The sequence below is a fragment of the Labrus bergylta genome, chromosome 11 (assembly GCF_963930695.1).
Source record: "Labrus bergylta chromosome 11, fLabBer1.1, whole genome shotgun sequence".
Taxonomy (NCBI): domain Eukaryota; kingdom Metazoa; phylum Chordata; class Actinopteri; order Labriformes; family Labridae; genus Labrus; species Labrus bergylta.
The window spans coordinates 6,680,583-6,705,034 of NC_089205.1; the positions used below are offsets into that span (position 1 = coordinate 6,680,583).

Here is a 24,452-nt window from a genome sequence, read left to right on the forward strand (position 1 = left end):
ACACACATTAAAAATCACTACACTTGTTAGTGGAATCAAATCTGAGCTCTTATTGTGTCACAAAAATCAGACATTGCGTCTTTAGGGTTTTGTCCCAACCAACTGATGATTTGTGCTTTTTGTAATTTTTCATTGACAACTCAAGATGCTCATCTCGTGATGCATTTAAGATGACATTGTTGCTTTGAAATAACAGAAGTTAACCTGTGAGACAATGTGTGTGTGTGTGTGTGTGTGTGTGTGTGTGTGTGTGTGTGTGTGTGAGAGAGTTGTATGTCTTTAAACTTTCTAGAAGTTTTAGGATTTTCCCTCACTCTCTATAGGACATGAGTCAGAGTCACATCATGTCCGTTGTTCAGGGTGGGGGCGGAGTGTAATCCCTCCCCCCCACCCTCCTTCGCTGGCTTTAATTTGTCAGGTACATCTGTTTCTGATGGAGAAACAGATTCGTGCGGCAGCAGTCATTACGGGGATGACAGCACAAGCATGTTCAGCATTATTGCTCGGCTGAGTTGGGGAAACCAAGTCGGCCATCTGTGTCACATATTGCAGCAACAAATCCTGCTTGAATGACACATCAATTACATCAAGGGTTGTATTTGTCAAGAGAGCAGTGCAAAGGCAAAGCAAATGGACTGAGGCTGCACACTAATGCAAAACTGGATTCTTTGCTGGACGCTGCAAAGGAAACCCGAGAAACTTCCCAGGATGGTGAACGAGGGGAGGGCTGCAATCTGAACCTGTGTAAGTGATACTGGAACAAACTCACAGCAAACACATATTAGATTTTTCTAAGAATGTAGACATCTTAGTATTCTGTTGTGACTGCTCTCTAAGTACAAAACTTCAAGCAGAGATCTTTTCACAGTTCATATAAAAATGAGAAGGAAGGTGTCGGCCTTCATCTCGTTTATACTTTCCTGATCGAACGGTCCTCATTGTTCTTAACAGTTAAACGTACAATATGTAGAATTGTATGACAATGTTAAAATTAGAATATCTTAATTAATTAAAAATGCACTAAACCTATATTATATATATTTTCTTGTTGAGTACTAACATCACCTCAAATATTCCCAAGTTATCAAAGCCAGAGAAATACGTAATTTGATTGTTATAACAGGATGTTTCTTGTCGTGGCGGCTGCCATTACAGACCCACCAAGACTGAGAGAATGTTTATTGTTGCCGTGGAAACATGTCGAAGACCGCTGCATAAAGAAGCAGGAGCTGCTACTGAAAGCGGCCATACTGTTAGTGTACATGCTGCAGTGATAAAAAACGTCATGTAAATAATATTCAGATACATCGTCTGTATCCACATTCTCTTCCTCGGGTCGGTTTCGCCCGGTCGTCTTTAGAACTCCCATGACTCCCCGCCAGCCTCGACGTCATCTTTGTTATTGTAGTATTGATTTAGAGCCACGGAATCTCTACATTGTATCTTTTATTTCCCTCTTTTATGATCTTTTGATAGGTAGATTTTTTTAGGGAAAGAATTAACTCGGCAACACAAAGAAGATCAGGGGCAAATTTTTGTTAAATTGATAAACATTTTCTACCTTCTCCTGGACCTCCTGCTTCTCCTTGAGGGCCTCCTCCAGCTGGGCCTGAAGGTCGCTGATCTGAGCCAGGTTCTGAGCCGACTGAAAAACAGCAAAGAAAGTACTTCCTCCATTAGTAAGTCTGCAGTCAACACAAACCTGAACTGTGGAAGCCTGAACAGATAAATCTAAGTCCATTAGGTGTAAAAAATCAAGCAGATCCAGTAAAACATGATGACATCACAGTGACATTACCTCGCCAAATAAATTTACTGGAGAGATTTTTTAAAGCGCTGAGAGCACATCAATAAATCTAATTTCAATGTGACCTGTGTGAAATGTTTGAAACGAGTGTTTTTCTTTTTACAGCAGATGAAGCACTCTGCTGCAACGAGTCCCACCGGGAATTCAGCCGCTTCAATTTAAAAGGAGAAGGATGGATTCATTTGGAGCCGGCGGAGGCAGATCACTCATCATACCATCAGCGCGGTGGAAAAGGAAAACGCTTTCACTCCACTTTCATTTCCACTTGCTGCTCATCTGCCTGTACAGCTACATTAATACTAATGCTCCGAGCTCGACAAATACCCCCGCTGCTCTAAAACCACTCAATTGGCGAGGATGGATGGTGTTAAAACAATCCGATGTAAAGCTTGATTCTGGATTTTTACATTTTATAAATGAACCTGGGATTACTTTTTTGTAATGATGGAGAGGCGGTTAGGATAGATGATACATACAGGGAGAATATTGCTTTTTAATAAAAATTATACTCCAGCAGGTCGGATCCTTCAGTCGGAATCAGCTGAAGAATTCATCAATAATGCTCCAGTTGTGGATGAGAAGCTTTAAAAGCTCCCTGTGGAGTTTAAGAAAATCTTCATCACCACAGAGCGTCACAAAGAGTCATGCCTTGTCCTTATCATCCTGAATGCATGTATATAAAAATCGAGATTCCTGTCTTCTGAGATTTTAAATAGATTCATAACTTCCAAAAATCTATTTATTTTTGTTGTCTGATCAGGTCTACGTGAGTATCTGCACAATGTGTCTGATATAGACTCAGAGATATAAATCCCACCTGGGCCACGGCAGCTTTGTGTTTCTTCATCAGCTCGTTCAGGTCCTCCTGGTCCTCCTCCATCCTGGACTGCAGGTCGTTCTTCTCCCTCTGCAGACGACTCAGCTGCTCCTCCAGCTGAGGAACACAGAAAAAAAAAAAATTCCTTTTTAAATAGATCCACCAGCTGTGTTTTCACAGCGTTGGACTAAATTAGACACGAGAAGGCAGCTGCTTCTCCAATTAAACCCCCAAAATATCAGAGAGGAGAAATCCAACACACAGAGTCTGTGCTGCAAATACTTGAGTTATTAAGATAACTAATGAGGATTCTCAAGGCAGGTCCTGCATAAAATACACATTTAAAAGTGAGTCTTGATGCCTTTTCAAATGTTTAACTTTTTTATGTTGCATGCATGCATATCAGAATTACTACATCACACCATAAGTGTAGTAAGAATTAGAAGTGATTGAAAAATGCACAAGTAAACAGAATTTCTTTGCCCCCTAGTGAGACTGTATAGATTCTTTCTTTGCACTAACTCCATAAATGTGTGTAAAATGGGTCTAAATTGTCACAGTCTCGATCTGTGCTTCTCTATGCAGAGCAGAGGAGAGCCCTTATTAACTCCTCCACAGCCCCCGCTCACATCACAGAGCCCGGCAGCCGTTGTTTCAGGCCCCAGTCATCCAATCACATGGATCCAATTAGCTGCTAAAAGCTAGCGGTGACTGCGTCACACCTCCAGCTGAAAGCAGGGTCGGTGCTGAAGTAATCCTGTTTCAGTAATGACTCAGATGATGCACAAAAAGAGGGTGAGGGGTTTCAGGTGGAGGGCGACAGATTAATAAATGATGACTAAACGTGACTGTGTGAAAGGGCTAATGAATACATTTGCACTTAGAGGCAGGATGAGAGAGTTGGGGACAGGCAGAGGTGAGACATCCGGAAGTAGTCAACCAATCAAACGAAAGCTGCCAGAGATATTTATTCTTAATCTATTTTTATAAACACCTCCCACTGATGAGATGTTCCAAGGTGTACTTGAGTATCTAAATATATCTATGTGGAATCTGGGGCGGATTCATTTACATATTACACTTTCCTTTTTTAGATCCACCGTTGGCCTCGCCGAGCGCTCAGGAAAAAGCTTTTGAACGCAGCGCCGTCTCTGCAGCTCGGGGAAAATGTTTGACAGTCTGCAGCATCAAACTTTCATTTAGCACATTTAACAATAGGCTGTCTGTGCAATCTCAACCCAATTACGTGTCCTGGCTCTTTGTTTTTCGCCTTTCCCCCCCCCTCGGATCACCGCGGCTCTCAGCAGGAAAATAAAGCTGTCGAAAACATGCGGGACAATTTCCTCAAAACACTGCAATTACGGCGATGGAACGGCGGGGGAATGGGGGGAGGACGGGGGGGGGGACAGCAGACCATCTGAAAGAAATGTTATTTGCATGATTTTATTTGTGTTGAATTGCAGAGGATGATGTGACCGGTGCTGCCTCAAAAAGCCCTCCATTTATGCAATAACCGTTCCTGTCATCAGCGCGTGCGGGCGTCTGCTGATGGGAGATGTAGAGGTCGTCCTCAAAGACACATGGCCAACCGAACAGCTGCTGACGCATTTGTCTTCTCCCTGCTACACCCTCTTTATAACTCTGACTCCATAGTTAAGATGCATTTTCTTTACACGACGCTTCTGCTCGTTTGTCTTGGTAGTTTTTACTTCACTCTATGTTGCATTAGAGTACAAAAAGATGGATGTTAATAATATTGAATCTCCTGAAAAGAACAAGCTGAACGAAATCTGAATTTATTTATATTTTCTAGAACCTTTTAAAGCCTTTGTTGGAGAGACAGGACAGCGGACAGTAAGAGACCGGGAGAGAGAGAGAATGAGGAATGACATGAGGGAAAAGAGCAACAGGCTGGATTTGAACCCGGTCGGCCCTCGATAACTACAGCCTCGGTACATAGGAATGCATGAATTAACCACTCAGGCACTGCACCCGATAAAACAATACATTTAGGATAAATCATTTTTACTCAGTAGATAATAACAGGCAGCAAACGGAAAAAAGCTCCAGCTGTGACAAGTTAGAGTTCACCAGTTCTTCCGAGGTAAGATGTGACATAAAAATAAAAACGGACGAAGCGGACGAAGCAACAGAATTGGCTCCACAATGCTATAATTAAGATATACCGGTAAGTCTTTATATCAATGCTACGTGTAGAGCGGACAATAACATACTGACGATCAGAAAATGTAATGCAGCCGTTTAACTACACACAGTATGTAAACTTCACTCCCCCTCCTGTTGGCTTGAGGGTGAATTCTCCGGAGAATATCCTGCTGCGTTCTCACATCGACTCACTCGGACTAGCTGCAGATAAAAATACTAGGGGGGTCTGTTAGGAGAAACTCTGGGTGAAGTACGAACGAAAAATGTGGCTGTTTGCGTCCATACATACAGCTCTCTCCTCCTGGAAATATCCAGAGTTTTTCAAGAGTTTTCTGCAAGTGTGGAAGCCCTATGAGTCATCTAGACTCTAAAACCTGGAAAAAAACGACTTTAGAAGCTTGTTTTTTTATGTCAGAGCACATTTAAAAAAAAAAAAAAAAGAAGCCATATTTTAAGACAAGAGAAGGTTGCCACATTTTTTGCTAATTGAAAAAATAAATCCATTTTACAGCCTCTTTAAATTTAGAAGCTTAAAAAAGAGGGGGTGAAAACATCAAGTTGAGGGAATGTAAAAGTCATGCAGACATTTACCCCGATCCATCTCTCCCCTCCATGCCTGTTTGCCGAGTCTCTGCTTCTGACCCACAGCTGTGTCAACTCAATTATCTTCACCCTTCACTTCACTTTGGACATAATATTCACCTTCCCAAAAATACGCAGTCAAACTTCTCAAGGTGACGAGGTGTCTTATTTAAATTAGGCTCAGCAAATTGCTCCAACCAGTTTGAACATTCAGTGATTTCTCATTTACAGACAGGAGGGGAGAGAGAGAGAGAGAGCAGGAGGAGATTAAAGCTCTCTGACACGCAGAGGGTAAAGAAAGATGGAGGGTAAATTAACGGCAGGAGAAATGTGCGAGCAGAAAAGAAAAAGGAAGAAGAAATAAGAGGCATTTTGAGCGACATGTGGTAGCAGATTGCCATGGGAACAGGGCTTTAAGTAAGAAAAGCCATGCCAAAAGGACAGAAAAATATAAAGGTCAGAAAAGATTAGGAGATTCTTGAGATAGAGACAGTAGATACTTTATTTTTAGGAATATATAGAAAGAAAAGAGGTGACATAAAGATGGACGTATTGATGGAATATAAAGTACTCAGTGTTTTTGCAGAGAAATAAGAAAGATCAGACCCTGGAGAGTTGGAAAAGAACGATAAAAGAAGCAAGAAAATGAAGAAGAGAGGGAGTAAGAGAAGGACGGAGGACGAGCTCAGAGGGAACAGATGTGTCCTCTAACCCCTTATCTCTGGCTGAAGGCGATGATTTGACATTTCTACCGCCGCTCTGCTACCGCCACAGATGGTGCAGGCTTATAAAAAGGCTCAAAAAACACAACCTGCGTGGTCACAACTGATGATCACTCCCATATGATGTGACAGATTTAGGTTTTTTTCCCTTCTTTTCAACGATACGCACTAAACTTCATCATAAAGTCGATGGGGCTGCCACATGTGGTCGTGTCACTGGAGGAAAGTTTTTAGAAACACAGCTTTTTAAAGATGAGAGGAGGAGGAGGAGGAGGAGGAGGAGTTTTGTACTGACCGCCTGTTTGGTTTTGGAAATGTCCTCCATCTGAATGTGCAGATCTTCTATCTCCACCTCCATGGACTTGCGAGATTTCACTGCGGCCGCACAGGTAAACTCAGACTCCTCCAGCTGGAACAGACACAGAAAAGAAGCTGAATACACTATTTCATATGTGAGAGTCATACCAGAGGCCATTTGTTAAAGTTGCAGCTGATGGTATTTAAGTGATTGAGAACCAGCAGTCGTACCTGGTTCTTGAGCTGGGCGATCTCCCTCTTGCTGGGCGCGTTGTTCTTGATGTGGTCCAACATGATCTGAGCGTCAGCGAGCAGAGCTTTGGTTCTCTTCAGGTCCTTCCTCAGACGCTTCTCCGTCTCTACGTCGCCTCCTCTCACCTGGAAAACACAAAGTACAGGGAGGCTTCCTCACTCGACATGTTATGACAGTCTACATCTTCCAATTTGTTTACTGCATCGAAGTATCAGCCCACGAAGTTCCTACAAATACATGTGAGTCTAATTTAAATGGTAAATGGACTTGAGCTTGTATAGCTCTTTTCTAGTCTTCTGATTACTCAAAGTGCTTTTACACCGCATGTCACACCTACACATTCACACACTGATGGTGGAGACTGTGTGAAGTGACCATCAGAAGTAACTAATCCATTCTTACACTTTCACACACTGCAGCCGAAGCACCTTGCGGGTTAAGTGTCTTCCCCATGGACACGTCGTACATGTGGCTCCAGGAACTGGGGATCGAACCCCCGACCTTCCGTTTGATTCGATTGATTCTACCAACTGAGCCACGCCATTTACACGATCAATATCGGGTTTTGACTTCCAGATCTAACATTATATTACAGTGTTTCTTTTCCTTCAAAGAAAGGTATTTTATCCCCCAATAGTATGAATAATAGAAACTTAAAAAGTATCAGAAAACATACAAAAAGTCAGTTTAGTCATATGTCCGTTAGTTTTATTATTTAAGTGTGTTTTATTACTTAACATTAAGTGTGTTATCGACTCCTACTAAAATGTATAAAACAAACTCTGCCAGTATTTAAGTTGTGTAGGGAGACGTTCCGACTGTCCGGCTGAATCAATCTGAAAATAAAAACTCAGAATCCCGGATTCACAAAATAATCAAGACTAAACAGCCTATGCCTGTCGAAGGTGGCTATGCTGTTTTAGTTGCCGTGGAAACAAAGGGCCATAAGGTAGGTAATGTAACTCATCAGCAGCACATAGGGGCCTAATTGGGACGAGGAATGTCTTTATTGAGCGTTTAACCCTTTCATTAAGACATAAGTATTACCTTGTGTTTATTTTAAAAGAAATTGTAAAAAAAAACACACTTGATGATTCACCAGAGGAGTGGGAAGAAGTATACACTTATCAAATCCCACCCCTTCTATATAAGCCTTGATTAACACCTATCCAGCTTATTACAGTCTGCAGTGAGGATAGGAAAGTTAGCAAAATAAAATCTTTTTTTTTATAGAAGACACTGGATGTTACAGTAAAGTATTCTGACAGTTTGCAGAAGGCCTCGTCTCAATGTGTTGGACCTCAGTTTGAACTGGATCGACTCTGCTGACTCTCGTTGACCCAGTCGGCAGTCAGATATATATATGAGACTGAGTCAGACTAAATGAGTCACTCCAATCATTTCAGAGCCCACATCTCCTCCCACACAACTCAGCGGCTGTGAAACTGAAACTTTGGACCAAATTTAATTATCATCCTCCCTGCACACATCACATATACAGATACATAGATCAATGTCTCTATCATTTCAAAATCATTCTATATTTACATTAATAACTGGATGTATTAATAACTTTGGTAGCTGTGGATCAGTGGTAGAGTCGGTTGTCTCTCAACTGGAAGGTCGGGGGTTCGATCCCCAGTTCCTGCAGCCACATGTCCGATGAGAACAAGACACGTCACCTCAATTCGCTCCGCTGCTTTGACAGCATGTGTATGAATGGGATTAGTTACTTCTGATGGACTCTTTACACAGCAGTCTCTACCATCAGTGTGTGAATGTGTGGGTGTGACCTGCGGTGTAAAAGCGATTAGAGGTGAAGACTAGCAAAGCAATATACAAGCTCAAGTCCGTTTAGTATTTATCTTTTATCTGGAGTTTACCCCCCTGAGCTTCATCTAGAAGGAAGCTGCAGGAAATATCATAGTTGAGAGATATGCTTTTTTTATTTTCATTCATAGTCTGTATACAAAAGATGGACAACATGAAAGCTCCCCAAAACTGAAGACAAAGAACTTGGAGCGCCCCCTGTTGACTGGCGGTCATCAGCTCCGCCTCCTCTATGTTAGCAGATTTAAAATGGGCTAAACTATAAAATAAAAATACACATCAAAGTAAATTCTTTCTTAGAGGATTATTTAATAAGATATTTGAAGCTAGAAATAAAAGTTGAATGCCATGATTGACAGCTCTGTTGACAAATGAGGCTCGAGCAGCGCTGTGTGCACCAGATTATCAGCGTTGAGGAGGAGCGTTGAGAGAAAACGTAACAGACACGAGACAGGGGTCATTGAACTTTCTTTAACCGTGAATGTCTGCTTCAGACACACAATACTCTCTTGCTGTGGACTGTAACCAGGGGAGAGATCTTGGAGGTGTTATCAGTGAGTTAAATGTGTGTTTTTGGTCAGAGCCAGGGGTCAGGACATCTATCTTTATTTACAGTCACTGGTTTCAATACAGAGCACAGATTTGTCCTGCTGTGTGAGGTGTAGTTACCTTATCCTGTGCAGTCAGGAGCTTTGACTCAATCTCTCTCTTCTCCTTCAGCACCTTCTGCTTCTCGTCGTACTCCTCCTCCAGCTGGACTTCAATCTGCTTCAGCTGGAAACACACAGAAAAAGAACACACGTAGAAATCAGATTAATCAGCTCGGACAGAAGTAGAGAAATGGACGCGCCTTTCACAGTAAAATGTAGATTTCAGATGTGTTCTTAAGAAGTCTGAAACCATCGACCGATTTGTGTAAGTGGCCCTGAAGACTTCTTGGTTGACAGATAAAACGAGGTGTGCAGCGTTTACATTCTTCTAATCAAATTAGCTTTAAAAACAGATCGATTCGAATACTGCTAACTTTTTATTTATATTTCCATATACTCTGAATATAGCTTTTAAAAATGCTAACACAGCCAGACATAAAGTTTGAAGTTTCCACAAACGGTCCTAAAGGGCACATCAGCATAATCCATCATCAAACAATATATATATATATGTATGTAAATGTCTGTGTTAGATGCATTGCAGAGGCCGTGATCCCATCCTGTGTAAGTGTAGAGAAAGCTAATTATACGTGGGCTAAGGCCATTATGGGGGGAAGGGGGGGGGATTAACCTCAGTGATAACTATCAAGCTAAATATTCTTACAAAACACCCACTCAGACACCCACACATTAGCAAACACAAACAGCCCTCTGCTCCACTGCGTGTCAAACATACTGATATCATTTAGACACTTATTAGAGCCAATGAGCTTTCATTAAAAAAACAAATGGGACTCATGGAAAAGTCAAATCATTCAGATTGAGGTTAGGGGTGTGCTATCAACTTTACAAAAATACTGTATGTTGCATTCTAAATTAACGCTGTGATCCCCATGAACAGAAGCAGGTCAGGAGAGGGATTACCATTACAAGTCAGCTTTAAACATACTTACATAGAACTAATTAAACGGAATAATTGAATATACTGGAAATGCTATCTCAACCCAACTTTCTATCAATTTAAAAACAGGCAAATGGGGCAAAGGAGCCTTAAGACTCCTGGGAAACAAACCCAACACGCCCACTCGTCAATCAAATCACCCACACTCTCAGTTATGCAAATGATGCTTAGCTCTTGTAAATAACTCCTAACATAAATAACTTATATAATATATATATATATATATATATATATACACACACACACACACACACACACACACACACACACACACACACACACACACACACACACACACACACACACACACACACACACACACACACACACACACACACACACACACACACACACACACACACACACACACACACACACACACACACACACACACACACACACACACACACACACACACACACACACACACACACACACACACACACACACACACACACACACACACACACACACACACTGATTTATCTCTATAGACTGTATGGTTATCTCCAGCAGCATAACTTCTGATCGTTTTTGTTAGTCTTATCTTTTTAAGTATTTACCTGTAAGGGACTTTATGTGAAGTGTAGTGTTTTATTTTTATTTTTTGTAGTGTTATTTTCCATTGTTAAGGTGTTTTCATTGTCTCGTTGTTCTTCCTCTGTCATATTAAAAATATGCCCGCTCCTCCCTCACATCACACCAGAATAATGTGAACGCTGAAGCTAAATCAGCCGTGTGCGTGTGATAAACCTGGTTACCTTCTTGCTGCAGGACTGTCGGATCTCCTCCACCTCGTCATCTTTGCTCTCGATCTCTTTGGAGTGTGTTTGACGCAGGCGCTCCATCTCCATCTCCAGACGCAGCTTGGCCTGAAAGAAAAAATAAAAACACGGTACGCCGCGCTGTCATCGTGGCTCAAACCAACGCTGCTGATTTCCAACCTTATTTCAATACATTATTCATGGGCGAGTGTGTGTCCATGCTACTCGCTGGTGTTTCTTTACTCTGCTAATAGGCTCTGACATCTACTCAGAGTGCATGGAGAGCAGGGAGGTAGATAAAAAAAAAAACTCAGCTTTTCTCCTTTCCTGTCCGTTAGAATCACCACAGCTTGGGCTGCTGCGTCGTTTCACAACAGCTTTTATACACTAAAAACCAAAGTATCCACATTACGCTCTGTTTGAATAATATTACAGTCCCAACCCAAAGTCACCTAACACCAAATGGCCTTCATTTGATAGGACAGTGGATAGAGTAGGACATGGCATGAGGGAAAGAAGCCACAGGCCGGACTTTAATCTGGACTGCCTATTTGGAGGACTATAGCCTCCGTACATGGGACGCGATCTAACTGCGAGGCCATCAGCGCTCCAACCCAAACATTTTTTTTGACTCTTTTTCATCTGTAGTTAAATATCCTGAAACTCTGAGATTTTATCTCAAACTGCTCAAACATAACAATTAAGTTACACTCTATTTTCAGTTCAGTGTGTATATCATAAAGTCACTAATACGGCCATGTTTTAGGTCTAAATTGTATCATCTGTCAAACTTTAATGTCTGACATTAAAGATTATTCTGCAGTAGTCAATAATTATAGCTCCCATCTGTGTGCACCAACGTGCTGGTGATGCTGTGAATGTGGTGATTATTGTAAAGATTGATTTGTGTTCCTCCTTAGATATATTTAAATGAACAAAAGAAGAGAGTAAACTTTGAAATACAATTCATCAGTGTGACACAAAAGCTGAAGAACTTTGTCTGTAAATTTTGTTTTGTCTTAAATGACCAATAAGCAGCCTAAATGTTGTTATTCATTTCCTGTGAGTGTAACACTGTGCCTTGTCTGTACCTGCTCCAACATCTGGATGGTGCCGGCCTGCTCGTCCAGCTCCTCCTCCTGGTCCTTCACCTTGGCTTCAATGTCCCTAAGCTGCTTCCTCACCTGGAAAAAAATAGCACAAAAGTAGCAACAAAATGAAAAAAGTGCCCGGTTTAAGCATAATGTATTCAATACAGAAAGATTTATTCCTCTAAACAGGCAGAGGGAAAGGTGTTTTTTTTCATAGTTGGTTTGTTTGTGTATTATAAACTGAGTGCAGCCCTAACATAAAGAATCCTGCAAGTTTTACATTATCACAGAAAAAAAGGACACAGCAATACATTTGATAAAACCCTAAGAGGGATTATAGAAGAGAGAAAAAAAGGAAGTAGACCTTGGCCAGCGACGCCTCATCCTTGTACTCCTGGGAGTTGAGGTCCTGCAGCTCGGCCTCCAGCTGGTCCACCTTCAGGTTGACCGCACACACCTCCAGGTCTTTGTCCTGCAGGAGAGAGCAGACAGGAGGAGGAGACGGCGTGAGCGTGGAACAGAAACACACACACACACACACGATGAGGGAAGGCGGGGCTGTATTTACCCAGATCAGCAGGTAGCTACAAGGTGTACAAACACAAACCCGTACACAGAACAATACATCCACAACCTGGCCTCGTAATTACAAACTCCTGCTGCGTGGACCGACACAGAACAAATGTGCAGAACTTAATTACGCATGTTATCCATCTTTGATAAAAATAATAATTATGGGATTTGAAGGCAGTTTACACAAAAGTGTATTCAGCTTGTGTGTACATTGTTGGCTGAATCACACAATGTAACCACAGCTTAATACACTCAAACTTTAACGCATTGCATGAACTATACTATATTCAAAAATGTAACCAAGTGTCAGAAAACTATTTCAAAGTTAAAGTGCATTTGTTCGTTTATGTTTTTATGTGTCTGGATGCAGGATTTACATTTGTACTGCGGTAAAGGTTTAAACTGTTAACTGAAAATGTGTATTAAATGGTTGCTGTGGCTACTTAGCGAAACCTAATGTTAGCAGGGGATGGTTTAAATGTTAGCTCCTGTGACTTAATTAAGAGATTTTACAGATATACTGTTTTAAACACTCATCCACTACCAACCGATATTCAGCACACATTCTTTCTTAAAGCTTGCTGACATCATTATCCAGGAATTAATACCTCTCCTTTAATATCATGTAAAGGTAATGTGAGCTAGAAGGTGGAGTGAAGTTTTGAAAAATGGCCCAATCTCAGAAAGCTTTCCAAATTGATTTATGTTTTAGGATGTGGGCCAATCAAGAAGTGGTAAAAATAACAGTATTTGTCCAACATTTTGAGACTTTCAAACCTGAAACACGCCCTTACATCATTCTGACAGCCTTTGAGCGACCTGCCCTTAACATGACATCAGAAGAAAATGGCCAACAAGTGATGTGAAAATATTGGCCATAGTGAAAATATTTTGTATCACATTTGATACTGGAATAAGAATGGATATATAAAAGAACAGTACTGAAAAGAAAACCCTTCCATCACCATAGTTAATCTGTATGTTGTAACAATAATGCAGAAACAATAAAAACATCTTAAAGTGTTTGACACAAACTGTACAACACAGACACAAACCTCCAGCTGCTGTCGGAGGCTGAAGGCGTCCCCGCTCAGCATGTCTTTCTCTCGGGCCAGTTTCTCCCTCAGGCTCCTCTCCCTCTGCACCTCCTCCTGCGCCGCACTCAGCTCGCTGTCAAACCTGCACGCATGAACACACACTGCGCTGATTAACACCGTCACAACACTCCGACGAAGCTACAACAACTGTGAGCAGCAGACATCGTCGGGTGGAAGTTCATGAACAGAGCAAATGACTTCAAATGTGCTGAGACGTGTGAAGATCCTTCATGTCAAGACTGTTTTAACTACAGCATGCATATTCACAGGGCAGGACACACACACACACACACACACACACACACACACACACACACACACACACACACACACACACACACACACACACACACACACACACACACACACACACACACACACACACACACACACACACACACACACACACACACACACACACACACACACACACACACACACACACACACACACACACACACACACACACACACACGCACACACACACAAGTTTATCTGCAGAATAAATGAGCTGGAGACTCGTCTGCACAGCATGATGCTATAAACAATCTGGAGCACAAAACACGTTTTCTTTACAGTTCTTCTTGTTACTACAGCAACACCACTGGACCTTGCACAGTGCACAGGAACAGCACACAATGAGGTAATGCAAGTGTGTGAAGTCACGTGCATCCACAGACAGAGTGTGTGTGTGTGTGTGTGTGTGTGTGTTTTATTTGTTTTTTTTTACTGACTTCCTCTGCTTCTTCTCCAGGTCGTGGTTGCGGCTCTGTTGGCCCTCCAGATGGAGTTTGGTGTCCTGCAGCTCAGACGTCAGTCGTTGGGTTTTCTTCTTCAGCTGCTGGACGTTTCTCTGAGACTCCTCGTTATCGGCCTGCAGGTCGCTGATCTGCACAAGACATACAAATCAGACAATTCAGAAGTGGAATGTTTTTAATGAGTGAAAATACACAGGTATTTATATCAGTTGAAGTTCTAACAAGCTGAGAGACGTCCAGGCAGTCTTTGTAAAAGTGAAACTATGGGGAAACTAACCAGCCTCACACATGATACCAACAACAACAACAATAAAACTTTTAATTATGATATGATGTGATCAGTATCGGCATCTGTACATACTAAATGTTTCGAGATCAGAACAGAACTGAAAAAAATTGCATTGGTGCATCTCAACAGCTAAGAATTAAATATACATTTTTGACCTCCTGGAAGGCATCTGACCTGACCTACATTCAACATACAAACATTTGAAAAGTTATTTTCTTCTCCTCTTGATGACAGACATGACCAAGCTTTTATGAGGTTTTAAAAATCTGCATCATGACGTTGTTATTCTGGCAAAGGATGTTTTTGGGGCTCATACAGCTGAAGTCAGCCTTAGTGATGCCCACACATATGTAACACAACAAACAGTCTATGAGAAATGACGGCTTTAACGTTTCAAATGTAAACACCGCACAGAACAGGAAGTATTGTCTGGAAGTTGTCTGCATGTAACACCTGAAATTACTAAAAAAATTGCCATCCGTTCCAAGAGGCACACCTCGTGTATAAGACGGTGGTGGAGGATTATTGCAGATGGGCTCTGAGAACAGTAATGACTGAGAAATAGATTCATAATGGGCGTTGTGTGTATCAGTGAAAGTGTCTGCGGCGTGTCCGCTCACCCTCCTCTCCAGCTGCCGTTTGTTCTGCTGCTCCACCTCCAGCTTGTCATCAAACTCCTGCTGCAGCCTCTTCTTGGTGAACTCGATCTCTCTGATGGCTCGTTCGTACTTCAGCCTCCATTCTCCTCCTGTCACAGCGGCACATCACAGTCACCGCCTCACTCACTGACTTTGTGAAACCTTTGTATGTATCTTTGTGTCTTAGATCGTCACATGTGCAAAGTTCTAATCATTTCCATTATTTCAGATTCCGTTACTTCAGTAAGTCCGTTCCGATACTCTCTGCCATTAAAACCGCTTTGACGATTCAGAAAAAAACATGCATCAACGTGAAGCTCCAAGCCTGACATAAAAAGTGTTATTTCCCCTCAGTCAAAGCTCTGCCAGAGTACAAACAAGAGAATGTGTTCCCACCTATGCAACATGAATGAAGACACTTGGAGAAATCGATGGTACATTCACACAGTGTGCAGGCCACACAAAGACAGCTGGCAGCCTGCCTGCGGGGCGTCTCACTCACTTCATTTTTCACTTTTAACTGATCCATTTCTAATGTACTTCTTCACATCGCATTTTTCACCGCTTTTGTCAAAGCATCGATCTTGCAAACCCCCTCCTCTCTCCCTCCTGCAGCTCCTCTGAGGAGCTCACTCTGGGCTTTTCTAACAACCCGGGAGTGAGTGAGTACTACCCTAACGTCCGCGCGTGAGAGGGATTGTGTTCACACTGGAAGTGGACAAAAAAAAACAAAAAAAACACACAGAACAAGTTTGAGGAAGACTTTGTGAGACTGTCGGAGGATTCATGAAAGAAACAGAGTGGGATTTTTCTGGCACAACTTCACCAACTACCAAGGTGCATGGAGAGTGAAAGAGGTCAAAAAGCTCGTAGTATGAACACTTGTAGTATGAAGATCAACTTTATTAACAACCTAGAACTTCAAAGTCATCAAGCAACCATGATGAAGGCCACAAGAGGATGCAGTGCCTGTTTTTATAATCCAAAGCCTCCATGTCTCTTGATATCAAAAATCGATCTTTCGCTAAAATACCCACACAGGGGTGTTGGACATCTGCATATGATAGTTACAATCTCACCTCCAGCTCTCACTGAAGAATACACAACCCGTGTTGTCAGCGTCTCCCCAGACAATTCTTTACCCAAAACTTTTTTTTTTTTACGTTTCTTCCTCTCAGCACAAATCATCATAATCCTGATTTAACCGCCGGCTCCATTGTTTACTTGAGGTCACGTGAGGTGGTGCGTTCCTCCGCCAGGCACTTTAATCTTAAGTAAATTCTGTAGAATGTGATGTGCAAAGATCTTCACGTGTTAGAGTCAGCATATAACAAGAATATCTGTTAGGATTCTTAGGATGTGTGTGATGCTACTCGAAATCAAAATCTGGAAGGATTTTAAAACTCCTGCAGTGTGAGCCCGGCTTTAGTGTGTACAATACCCTTATCTGTAGTATACATTTAATCTTATTCTAAAATTAGTCATTTCCAACAAGTTCATGTTTTTAGGTTTGTAGTCTTTATATGTAACTTTGAACTCAGCAGATGAAATAAATCATCAGTCTGTTGAGTTTTGTCTTGAGAAACGTTCTGTGGGAATACAACAAAAGAACTGCCGGTATGTTTTAATTCAACACAATTGCAGTTGCACATTTTGTGTAAACATCAGTGTGATGGAGTACACTGTTCTTAAGTTTCTCCTCCTACACACCTTTTTGTTTTATTTTTTTCTATTAGGTGATGCAGAACAATACAAGACAAGTGAGGGACATGACAAGAGCAAAAGTATGTAGGAGACAGGGGAGACACGACGATACAATGCACAGCATAGACAAAGACAAGACAAAACAGGCAAGCAGGGAGTAATAATAACGTTATGCAATTTTGTATGTTGAGGGTGTTGAAGGGCCCTGCTTGTGTGTGTCTGTGTAATTTGAGTGTATGCTTGTATTTTTTTATTTTTTTCTACACACCTTTAACAACACATCCATCACTCAGGACGATCAGAACACGCCCACACACAATCGTGAGGAGACATTTCATCGGCCTCACACCTGTGTGGGCGTGTGGCAGCTTCAGCAGTTTAAGAAGACAATGACAAATATGCAAAGTCTCCCTGGATTGGTTATAATGTCCGTGTGTGTGTGTGTGTGTGTGTGTGTGTGTGTGTGTGTGTGTGTGTGTGTGTGTGTGTGTGTGTGTGTGTGTGTGTGTGTGTGTGTGTATGTGTCGGACCTGTGTCGTCGTCGTCCATCTCTCCGTTGAGCTCGGACGCCCGGATGAGTCGGGCCTCCATCACCTCCATCTCCATGGACTCCATCTGTTTCGCCGTGCTGTCAAACTTCGCCTGGTAGGAGATGAGAGGAAGGGAGAGGTCTCTGTGATGGCGGGGTTTTTAATGAGTTTGCACATCATCTCACACACACACACAAGTCGTAGGAAACCACAAAGGGATATTTGGTTTGTGGTCGATGTGTCTTTTGACTGAGTGTCTTCAGGTGTAACTTTGGTAAGGGACGCTCTGCTGCAAAATAAGACACTTGTGACCCTCAGTATATCATTATTATAAATGCTCTTATTATCATTGTTGTTATTTGTGAGGAAAAATTGTACAAATGCATTTTTTGCAGAAACATGTGATGTTATAGACAGAAAAAGCTCTGCACCTTCTTAAGTGATCATTTAAACAAACTGTAAAGAGATAACTAAGGTGAAATATTTTCCTCATGCTGTCATGATTCAGGATCAGGATCAGCGGTGCCTGCTGTTTGATTGCATAATTTGATGTCAATTGCTTAATTGCACCTCGCAGCACACCAGCGTGGAAGCATCTGGATTCATTATTTTTCTCTCATTGATTCCAGTTTTGCCCTTTCATTCATCACCTGTCTTTATTTATATTCCTTTAACAACTGATGTCTTATATTTCCTGAAGACACACAGACAGAACATTTGTTTTCCAATGAATCCACATCCTAAAAAAAGATGGTGGATTCTTTTCTTCATCTTTTTAAAAGATGTCTTTTTAAACAATGGCCGCCTCAGGAGAAAACAAACCCTCCTCTGCTCATTTCCGCATGAACACAGCAGAACAGACGAACAAATGAAAGGCCTCACACCTGCACACCGGGGTTTGTTGTTACAGGTGAGAAACTCATTTACACGGTGATGTTTGCAGCCCAGCAGGCAGCTCTCCCGCTGCGGAGCACAAACACACCTGCACCTTTACATGGAAATAAACTACAGAACGTAATTCAAGAGTTTATGTTTGAGCATACAGAGAACTTTAACTATATTACAGTTTAGGGGAAATAACTTTTTTTTTTTTTTTTAAGATTTATTTTTAGGCTTTTTTGTGCCTTTAATGAAGAGATAGGACAGTGGATAGAGTTGAAAATCAGAGCGAGAGAGTAGGGAATGACATGCTGGAAAGAAGCCACAGGTGGGACTCGAACCTGGGCCGCCCGCTTGGAAGACCACATCCTCCGTACATGGGGCGTGCGCACTAAACACTGCGCCACCAGCACCCCAGGGGAAATTACTTTTACACTCTGTTATTGAGACATGCTACACACACACAAGACGAGCCCCCTCCCTCTGAGAGATGTCAGAGTGAGGGGCTGCACGTGAAAACGGGCCCGGAGGAGTTAAATGCCTTGCTCACGGGCACCTCGGCAGTGCTCAGGAAGTGAACTGGCACCTCTCCAGCTACCAGACCATTTTCCAGGCTTGGTCTGCATCCGGACTTGAACCAACGACCTTCAAATTCGCAGCCTAAGTCCTTACAGCCTGAGCTTCTGCCACCCCGGGTTTGACACAAAGTCTGTGATAAGATTCCTTTGGTTGTCACCTTTGCTCCCCTTTAACAGACGGATACATTTCACTGTGTTTCTTTCTGGTCTCACCAGAGTCTAAGGTTATTCTTCTTCAAATTTACAGGTAAACTGTCTTGTCTTGAGAAATCAGCAATGTCTAGAACATACTTTTATCGCCAAGCACGAACTGATTTTTCCTTCCTCAACCCTTAATGCAGAATGTTGTTTCTTTTAAAAAGAATTGCAATTTCTCAGTCTTTTTGTCGTTTGCAGATGATCTGATGACCTGCATGTTTTATTTGGCTGCCTTTGAGAAGTACTTTGTATCTCTGATTTGAAAAAAAGGTTATTATAACTCTTATATAAATAAGAAAACCTTTCAGTTATCCAAGTTTAATAGAAGACCTTTTACCACATTTATACTTCCTCTGAAATATTGAAACAAACTGGAGGAGGAAGCCGGCTCGCTAACAGGCTTCTTCTTAATAATTTAAGCTGATGTGCTTTTGTGATATTTATATTTAAATTAGGAGCCTTTTAACTGCATCGTCTGACACGTCGTAGCTTTAAACTTTCATGTGAAGACTGAAGATGTGTGTGCGCGATAGGGAAACTTTATGACTTCACAGCTAAGGGGCTAATTGGACAATAAACTCTTATTTGTCTCCATTTGCCATCAACCAAAGCTACTTTCAGTTTTATTTTCCTGAATAGAACAATGCTGTAAAAGGGCATCGAGGCTCTCTCATCTTAAAGAAAAAGCTGTATTGTCTTTGTCAGTGTGTGTCAGTGTGTGTGTCAGTATGTGTGTCAGTGTGTGTGTCTCTACCTGAAGTTCCTTCATATCCTTCTCCAGGCGGAGTCTCTCAGAGGTTTCCGTCTCCAGCAGCTGGGAGGCCGACTCCCCGGTGTTTCTCTCATCGGACAGCTCCGACGACAGCTCTGAGATCTGATGCAACACACAACCATGAGTACAAACACACATTTACACACAGCCACACACACAGATCAAGAATTGAGAATTGAGATTTGTTTAATATTGTTCCTTTAAGTCGCTGATACAAACGGGATCATCAGGGAAATGACAGCAACTTATAAAACCAAAGTTATTCAGGAAAATAAATCCCAAACTCTTCTGTTTGTGCTTCTCTCTGTTTTCCTCCACAGCTCTCATTGCTATAAACACCCAGTAATTACACACACACACACACACACACACACACACACACACACACACACACACACACACACACACACACACACACACACACACACACACACACACACACACACACACACACACACACACACACACACACACACACACACACACACACACACACACACACACACACACACACACACACACACACACACACACACACACACACACACACACACCGTGCCTCTTGTTTCCTCAGCTCACCTGTAAAATCTATCTGTTCCACCATTATTCAGGTCTACGTCTTAATTCTCTTACTTCTGTTTGGACGAGCAGAGCGGCTGCACAAGAGGATACGGAACTCTTCTTCTGCAGAAATATGTGATCGAAGTGACACACCTCTTTATCGGACACCTGTAAGAGGCCGCGGATCGGTACGCTCTGATGCTCAGGTGTGTTGTCACAGCCAGGACTAAATTCAAACTGTCTTCTGATTCACGACAGGATTGTAGATAGATCTATTCAGCCAATGTCAAGTAATGTGAGCAAATTTGAATTCTTCCTTCTCATGTGTCTAACCCTTTTGACTAAATATTCTCTTTTTGTCCACATTTTTTAAATGGTAAATTCAGAGGAATGGCTCTGTTTCTTTAAGCTTACCCGACTCTCAAGTCGATCGGTGTTCAGTCTCAGCTCGTTCCGCTCTTTCTCCACCTTGTCAAGTTTCTGCTTCAGCATCTGGATCTCTTCCTGAATAACAAAAGAGAAGGAACAAGGGTCTTATTTTTCCTGATACAGGATATAGAGGGAATTAATCAGCACATAATCCAAAGATTCCTCCAAACAGTGATCTAATTTTGTCAAATCGTAGGTGTTTTCTGGGTGTCTTCCTCGTGATTTGCATCTAATTTTATCAGAAGAAGACGAAGCAATTGGGGTATTAGATAATAAAACCAAAGAAATATCCATTAAGAACATTTAAATAGGTGTTCTAGTTGTTCCAAGTCAAGTTTCTTGAGTGAAAAGAGAGTCACATTGTCGAGGAAAAGGTGAAAATGAGTTACATTTCTAAAATCAAATTAAAATAAAAAGATGTCGGAGGAAAGAGACGCATCAAAGCCAACAACCTTTTCAGCATTTCCATTATGATACTCACCAGTACAGTGCAAATCTGTGTGTCTGAGTGTCTGTCTGAGTGTATAGACTCACGTCCTTGCCGCGGATCTGCTCCTCAGTGAGCTGCACCTCGATCAGAGGTCTGACGGTGGTGAACAGCTTCCACCACGGCCAGCCTTTGACGCCGCGGTTCTTCTTTATGTTCTTCTGGATGCAGCGGATGGCAAGATCCTGGATCTGTCACACACAGAGAAGACACAAACAGCATTTTTATAACTGTAGCTACACGTGGACTATATCTTACAGTTCTTACATTTCATTTGAAAAACCTGACAGTTTTTGCAGCTTCCTGTTTGTATGTGAAGCCAGAACATTGCAATGCAATTCTAGGTTTACTGCAGCTTTGTGTAGCCTCACACATACTACCAACAACAACGATAACACTATTAGTTATGATAATAAAAATATCGGTATCAGTATCGGTATCTGAACATATGTATCATAATCGGATCAAGTGAATCTCTATTTGCATGATGATCTTTTTGTTTCCTTCCAGAAATCCAAATGTAACACTGACAGACACTTTTTATTTTCAAGCTGTGGGAGAAGGAATTCCTTGAATTAACAGACAGAGAAAGTTTCAGATTGAGACACCTGAAAACTCGAGTGACTTCTTGAAAGGTCTGTGGAGATGACTGAAGGTGGGAAAAGGTGAGTGTGGCTGGATGAAAGGAAGGATCAGCAGGTGGAGAGACTCAGATCCAGACCATTTCCCTGTAGTCTTCATCTGAACACTTTACGTCTGGTTCCCACACTCCCCCCCCCCCCCCCCAACCCCCCTGGACAAGAAAACACTCCACGCTCAAGCCTCCACTCAGCAGGAGGAGCAAATCAAGGAAGGCTTTCATCTCATATTAGACTGATTAAACTGAACTCTGTCCTCTGCAGGGTGATACATCTTCAGGAATCAGAAGCAGAAGAAGAATTTAAATCATGCTTCCAGATATTAATATTTTTTTCTGCACGAAAAAAATGTGAAGAAAGAAGCTTTAGAAGGCTTAAGGGATGACAAAGATTGTTGTTCTTATATGCAGGTAACAAGAGCAAACTAGCAGGTTCTTTTTCTAACGTCGTTCGGTGTTTCACTTGGGGAGACGCTTTGGTGACCAATTTGGAAGCACAATTCTCAAACCTAACAACGTTGTTTATTCACTTTCCTCAAACTCTGATTTATTTTTACTTTATACTACATTACGTTGATGTTTACTCACTCTTTTGAATGTTCTATTGAAGTTTCTGTCCGATCTTTAAATGCAGCAGCTTGAGCACACAGCTCCATCCATCGTCAGCGTTCACCTGCACAGCCAGGTAACTCAGGTAATCGGAGAATGTGTTTGTTTACGAGCACTGTGGTAACATGGTTACTGTAAATCTGTGTTTACATGCAGCAGGGCAGTTATCAGATGTCTCACTGAGCTCTTTTATATCTGCTGTATTAATTAAGAAAATGGGTAATACGTTGAGTATGAAGATGCACATCGATCTGCTTTTGCTCTCTCAGTCTGAAGTCTTAGTCCAGATCGATTAACGCTTTAGAAACCTGGTTATCAGTCAGACAAGAAATCAGCTTTCTCCTCTACCCCTTTACTTGAAGGTGGCAGATCAGTTAACGTGAATGACAAAAGAAACGTAATAACACACACAGACCTTTTTACAAAGAGATTCTGCCATAAGACTCTGAGCTGAGAAGAAGAAGCTGAGCTCGTATGTTTGCACACTGCCAATCTCCGAACATATCAGCTATCATCCAACGATGGTATATCCTCTGGGGGTGATGGGCAACTTTAGGGGGGCCCCGGGTGAAGCCAGCGGTCAGCGAAAAACAACTTCAACCCAAGACTTCCTTTTCCAGGCGCCAACATTGTTACAGTCTGACTGCAACTAGAGGCAAGAGTGGAGTTGAGAAACGTCTCGGAGGTTATCATTGGCCATGCTTTTATGCAAATGTATGTTTAAGACATTTATACAAGCCAAATCATCAGATGAGTGCTGATGGGTTTCCAGGATTGCATATCAGCGGATTGAATCCTCCTCTTTTGCTTCCCAAACAGACTGTTTTCTGATCATATTCAGACAGCAAATGGGAACCAGAACACTTCTGATATCAAAGTCCTGGCCAATAAATACTGCAGCTATGTTTTTATATTTTTAAGCTTAGCATACTTCTTATGCAGTGTTTGATTGTTCAGAGCATGCTGCATTATGGGAGCCACGAAGTGCAAAGTAAGGCTGAAACTAGAGTTGGTGCAAATAATGGGTGATCTTGGAAGCCATTGGCTATTGTCTGACGAAAGATGGCCAAAACTTTGGTTTCTCTGGAGTAGCCTGCGGTTAAGAATTAACAACTTCTTGCCAAGACTTCTTTTTCCATGCACTGCATTGTTCACAGTTCAACTTGAGAAGGAAGAAGGGAGTTGACTTTTAAAGGCAGATTTTAAGCTGCTCTTATAGTCTTCATTTTGAAGATAAAACGTTGTTAGATGGCCATCTATGGGTTCTAAATTGTATTACGGTGAATCACATTCGGCCCCTCTTCTGCTCTCCACACAGAGTGTTTTCCTGCACACAGTCAGAGACCACTGAAAGGCTTGTGGACCACTTGAACTAACAGAACAGAAACCAATTCAAAATGTGAAAACAACAGCACTGCTATCTCCTGAACGCACACACAACACCATCCTGTCCTGCAGAAACGGCCACACACACACACACACACACACACACACACACACACACACACACACACACACACACACACACACACACACACACACACACACACACACACACACACACACACACACACACACACACACACACACACACACACACACACACACACACACACACACACACACACACACACACACACACACACACACACACACACACACACACACACACACACACACACACACACACACACACACACCTCAGCTGTGTCTACCTTTGCTGCCTGTGGACAAAATGGAAAGTAACCACCCTCCCACCTCCCCACACACACA

General features: G+C 42.0%; 1 protein-coding gene across 3 annotated transcripts in view; it reads right to left on the minus strand.

Moving 5' to 3' along the window:
• Positions 1-24,452, minus strand: part of myo18ab (myosin XVIIIA b) — a 107,091-nt gene that overhangs the window by 16,961 nt on the left and 65,678 nt on the right. For all 3 annotated transcript variants that reach the window (XM_065960523.1, XM_065960521.1, XM_065960522.1), the window contains 15 exons: positions 21,481-21,624; positions 20,932-21,021; positions 19,939-20,058; positions 17,530-17,641; positions 15,278-15,405; positions 14,345-14,499; positions 13,569-13,692; positions 12,305-12,412; positions 11,941-12,033; positions 10,847-10,957; positions 9,144-9,248; positions 6,623-6,769; positions 6,390-6,503; positions 2,625-2,741; positions 1,562-1,645 (listed from right to left, as the gene is read on the minus strand). In XM_065960523.1, the coding sequence (XP_065816595.1) occupies positions 1,562-1,645; positions 2,625-2,741; positions 6,390-6,503; positions 6,623-6,769; positions 9,144-9,248; positions 10,847-10,957; positions 11,941-12,033; positions 12,305-12,412; positions 13,569-13,692; positions 14,345-14,499; positions 15,278-15,405; positions 17,530-17,641; positions 19,939-20,058; positions 20,932-21,021; positions 21,481-21,624 (1,752 nt within the window). The remainder of the gene's footprint in view (positions 1-1,561; positions 1,646-2,624; positions 2,742-6,389; positions 6,504-6,622; positions 6,770-9,143; positions 9,249-10,846; positions 10,958-11,940; positions 12,034-12,304; positions 12,413-13,568; positions 13,693-14,344; positions 14,500-15,277; positions 15,406-17,529; positions 17,642-19,938; positions 20,059-20,931; positions 21,022-21,480; positions 21,625-24,452) is intronic.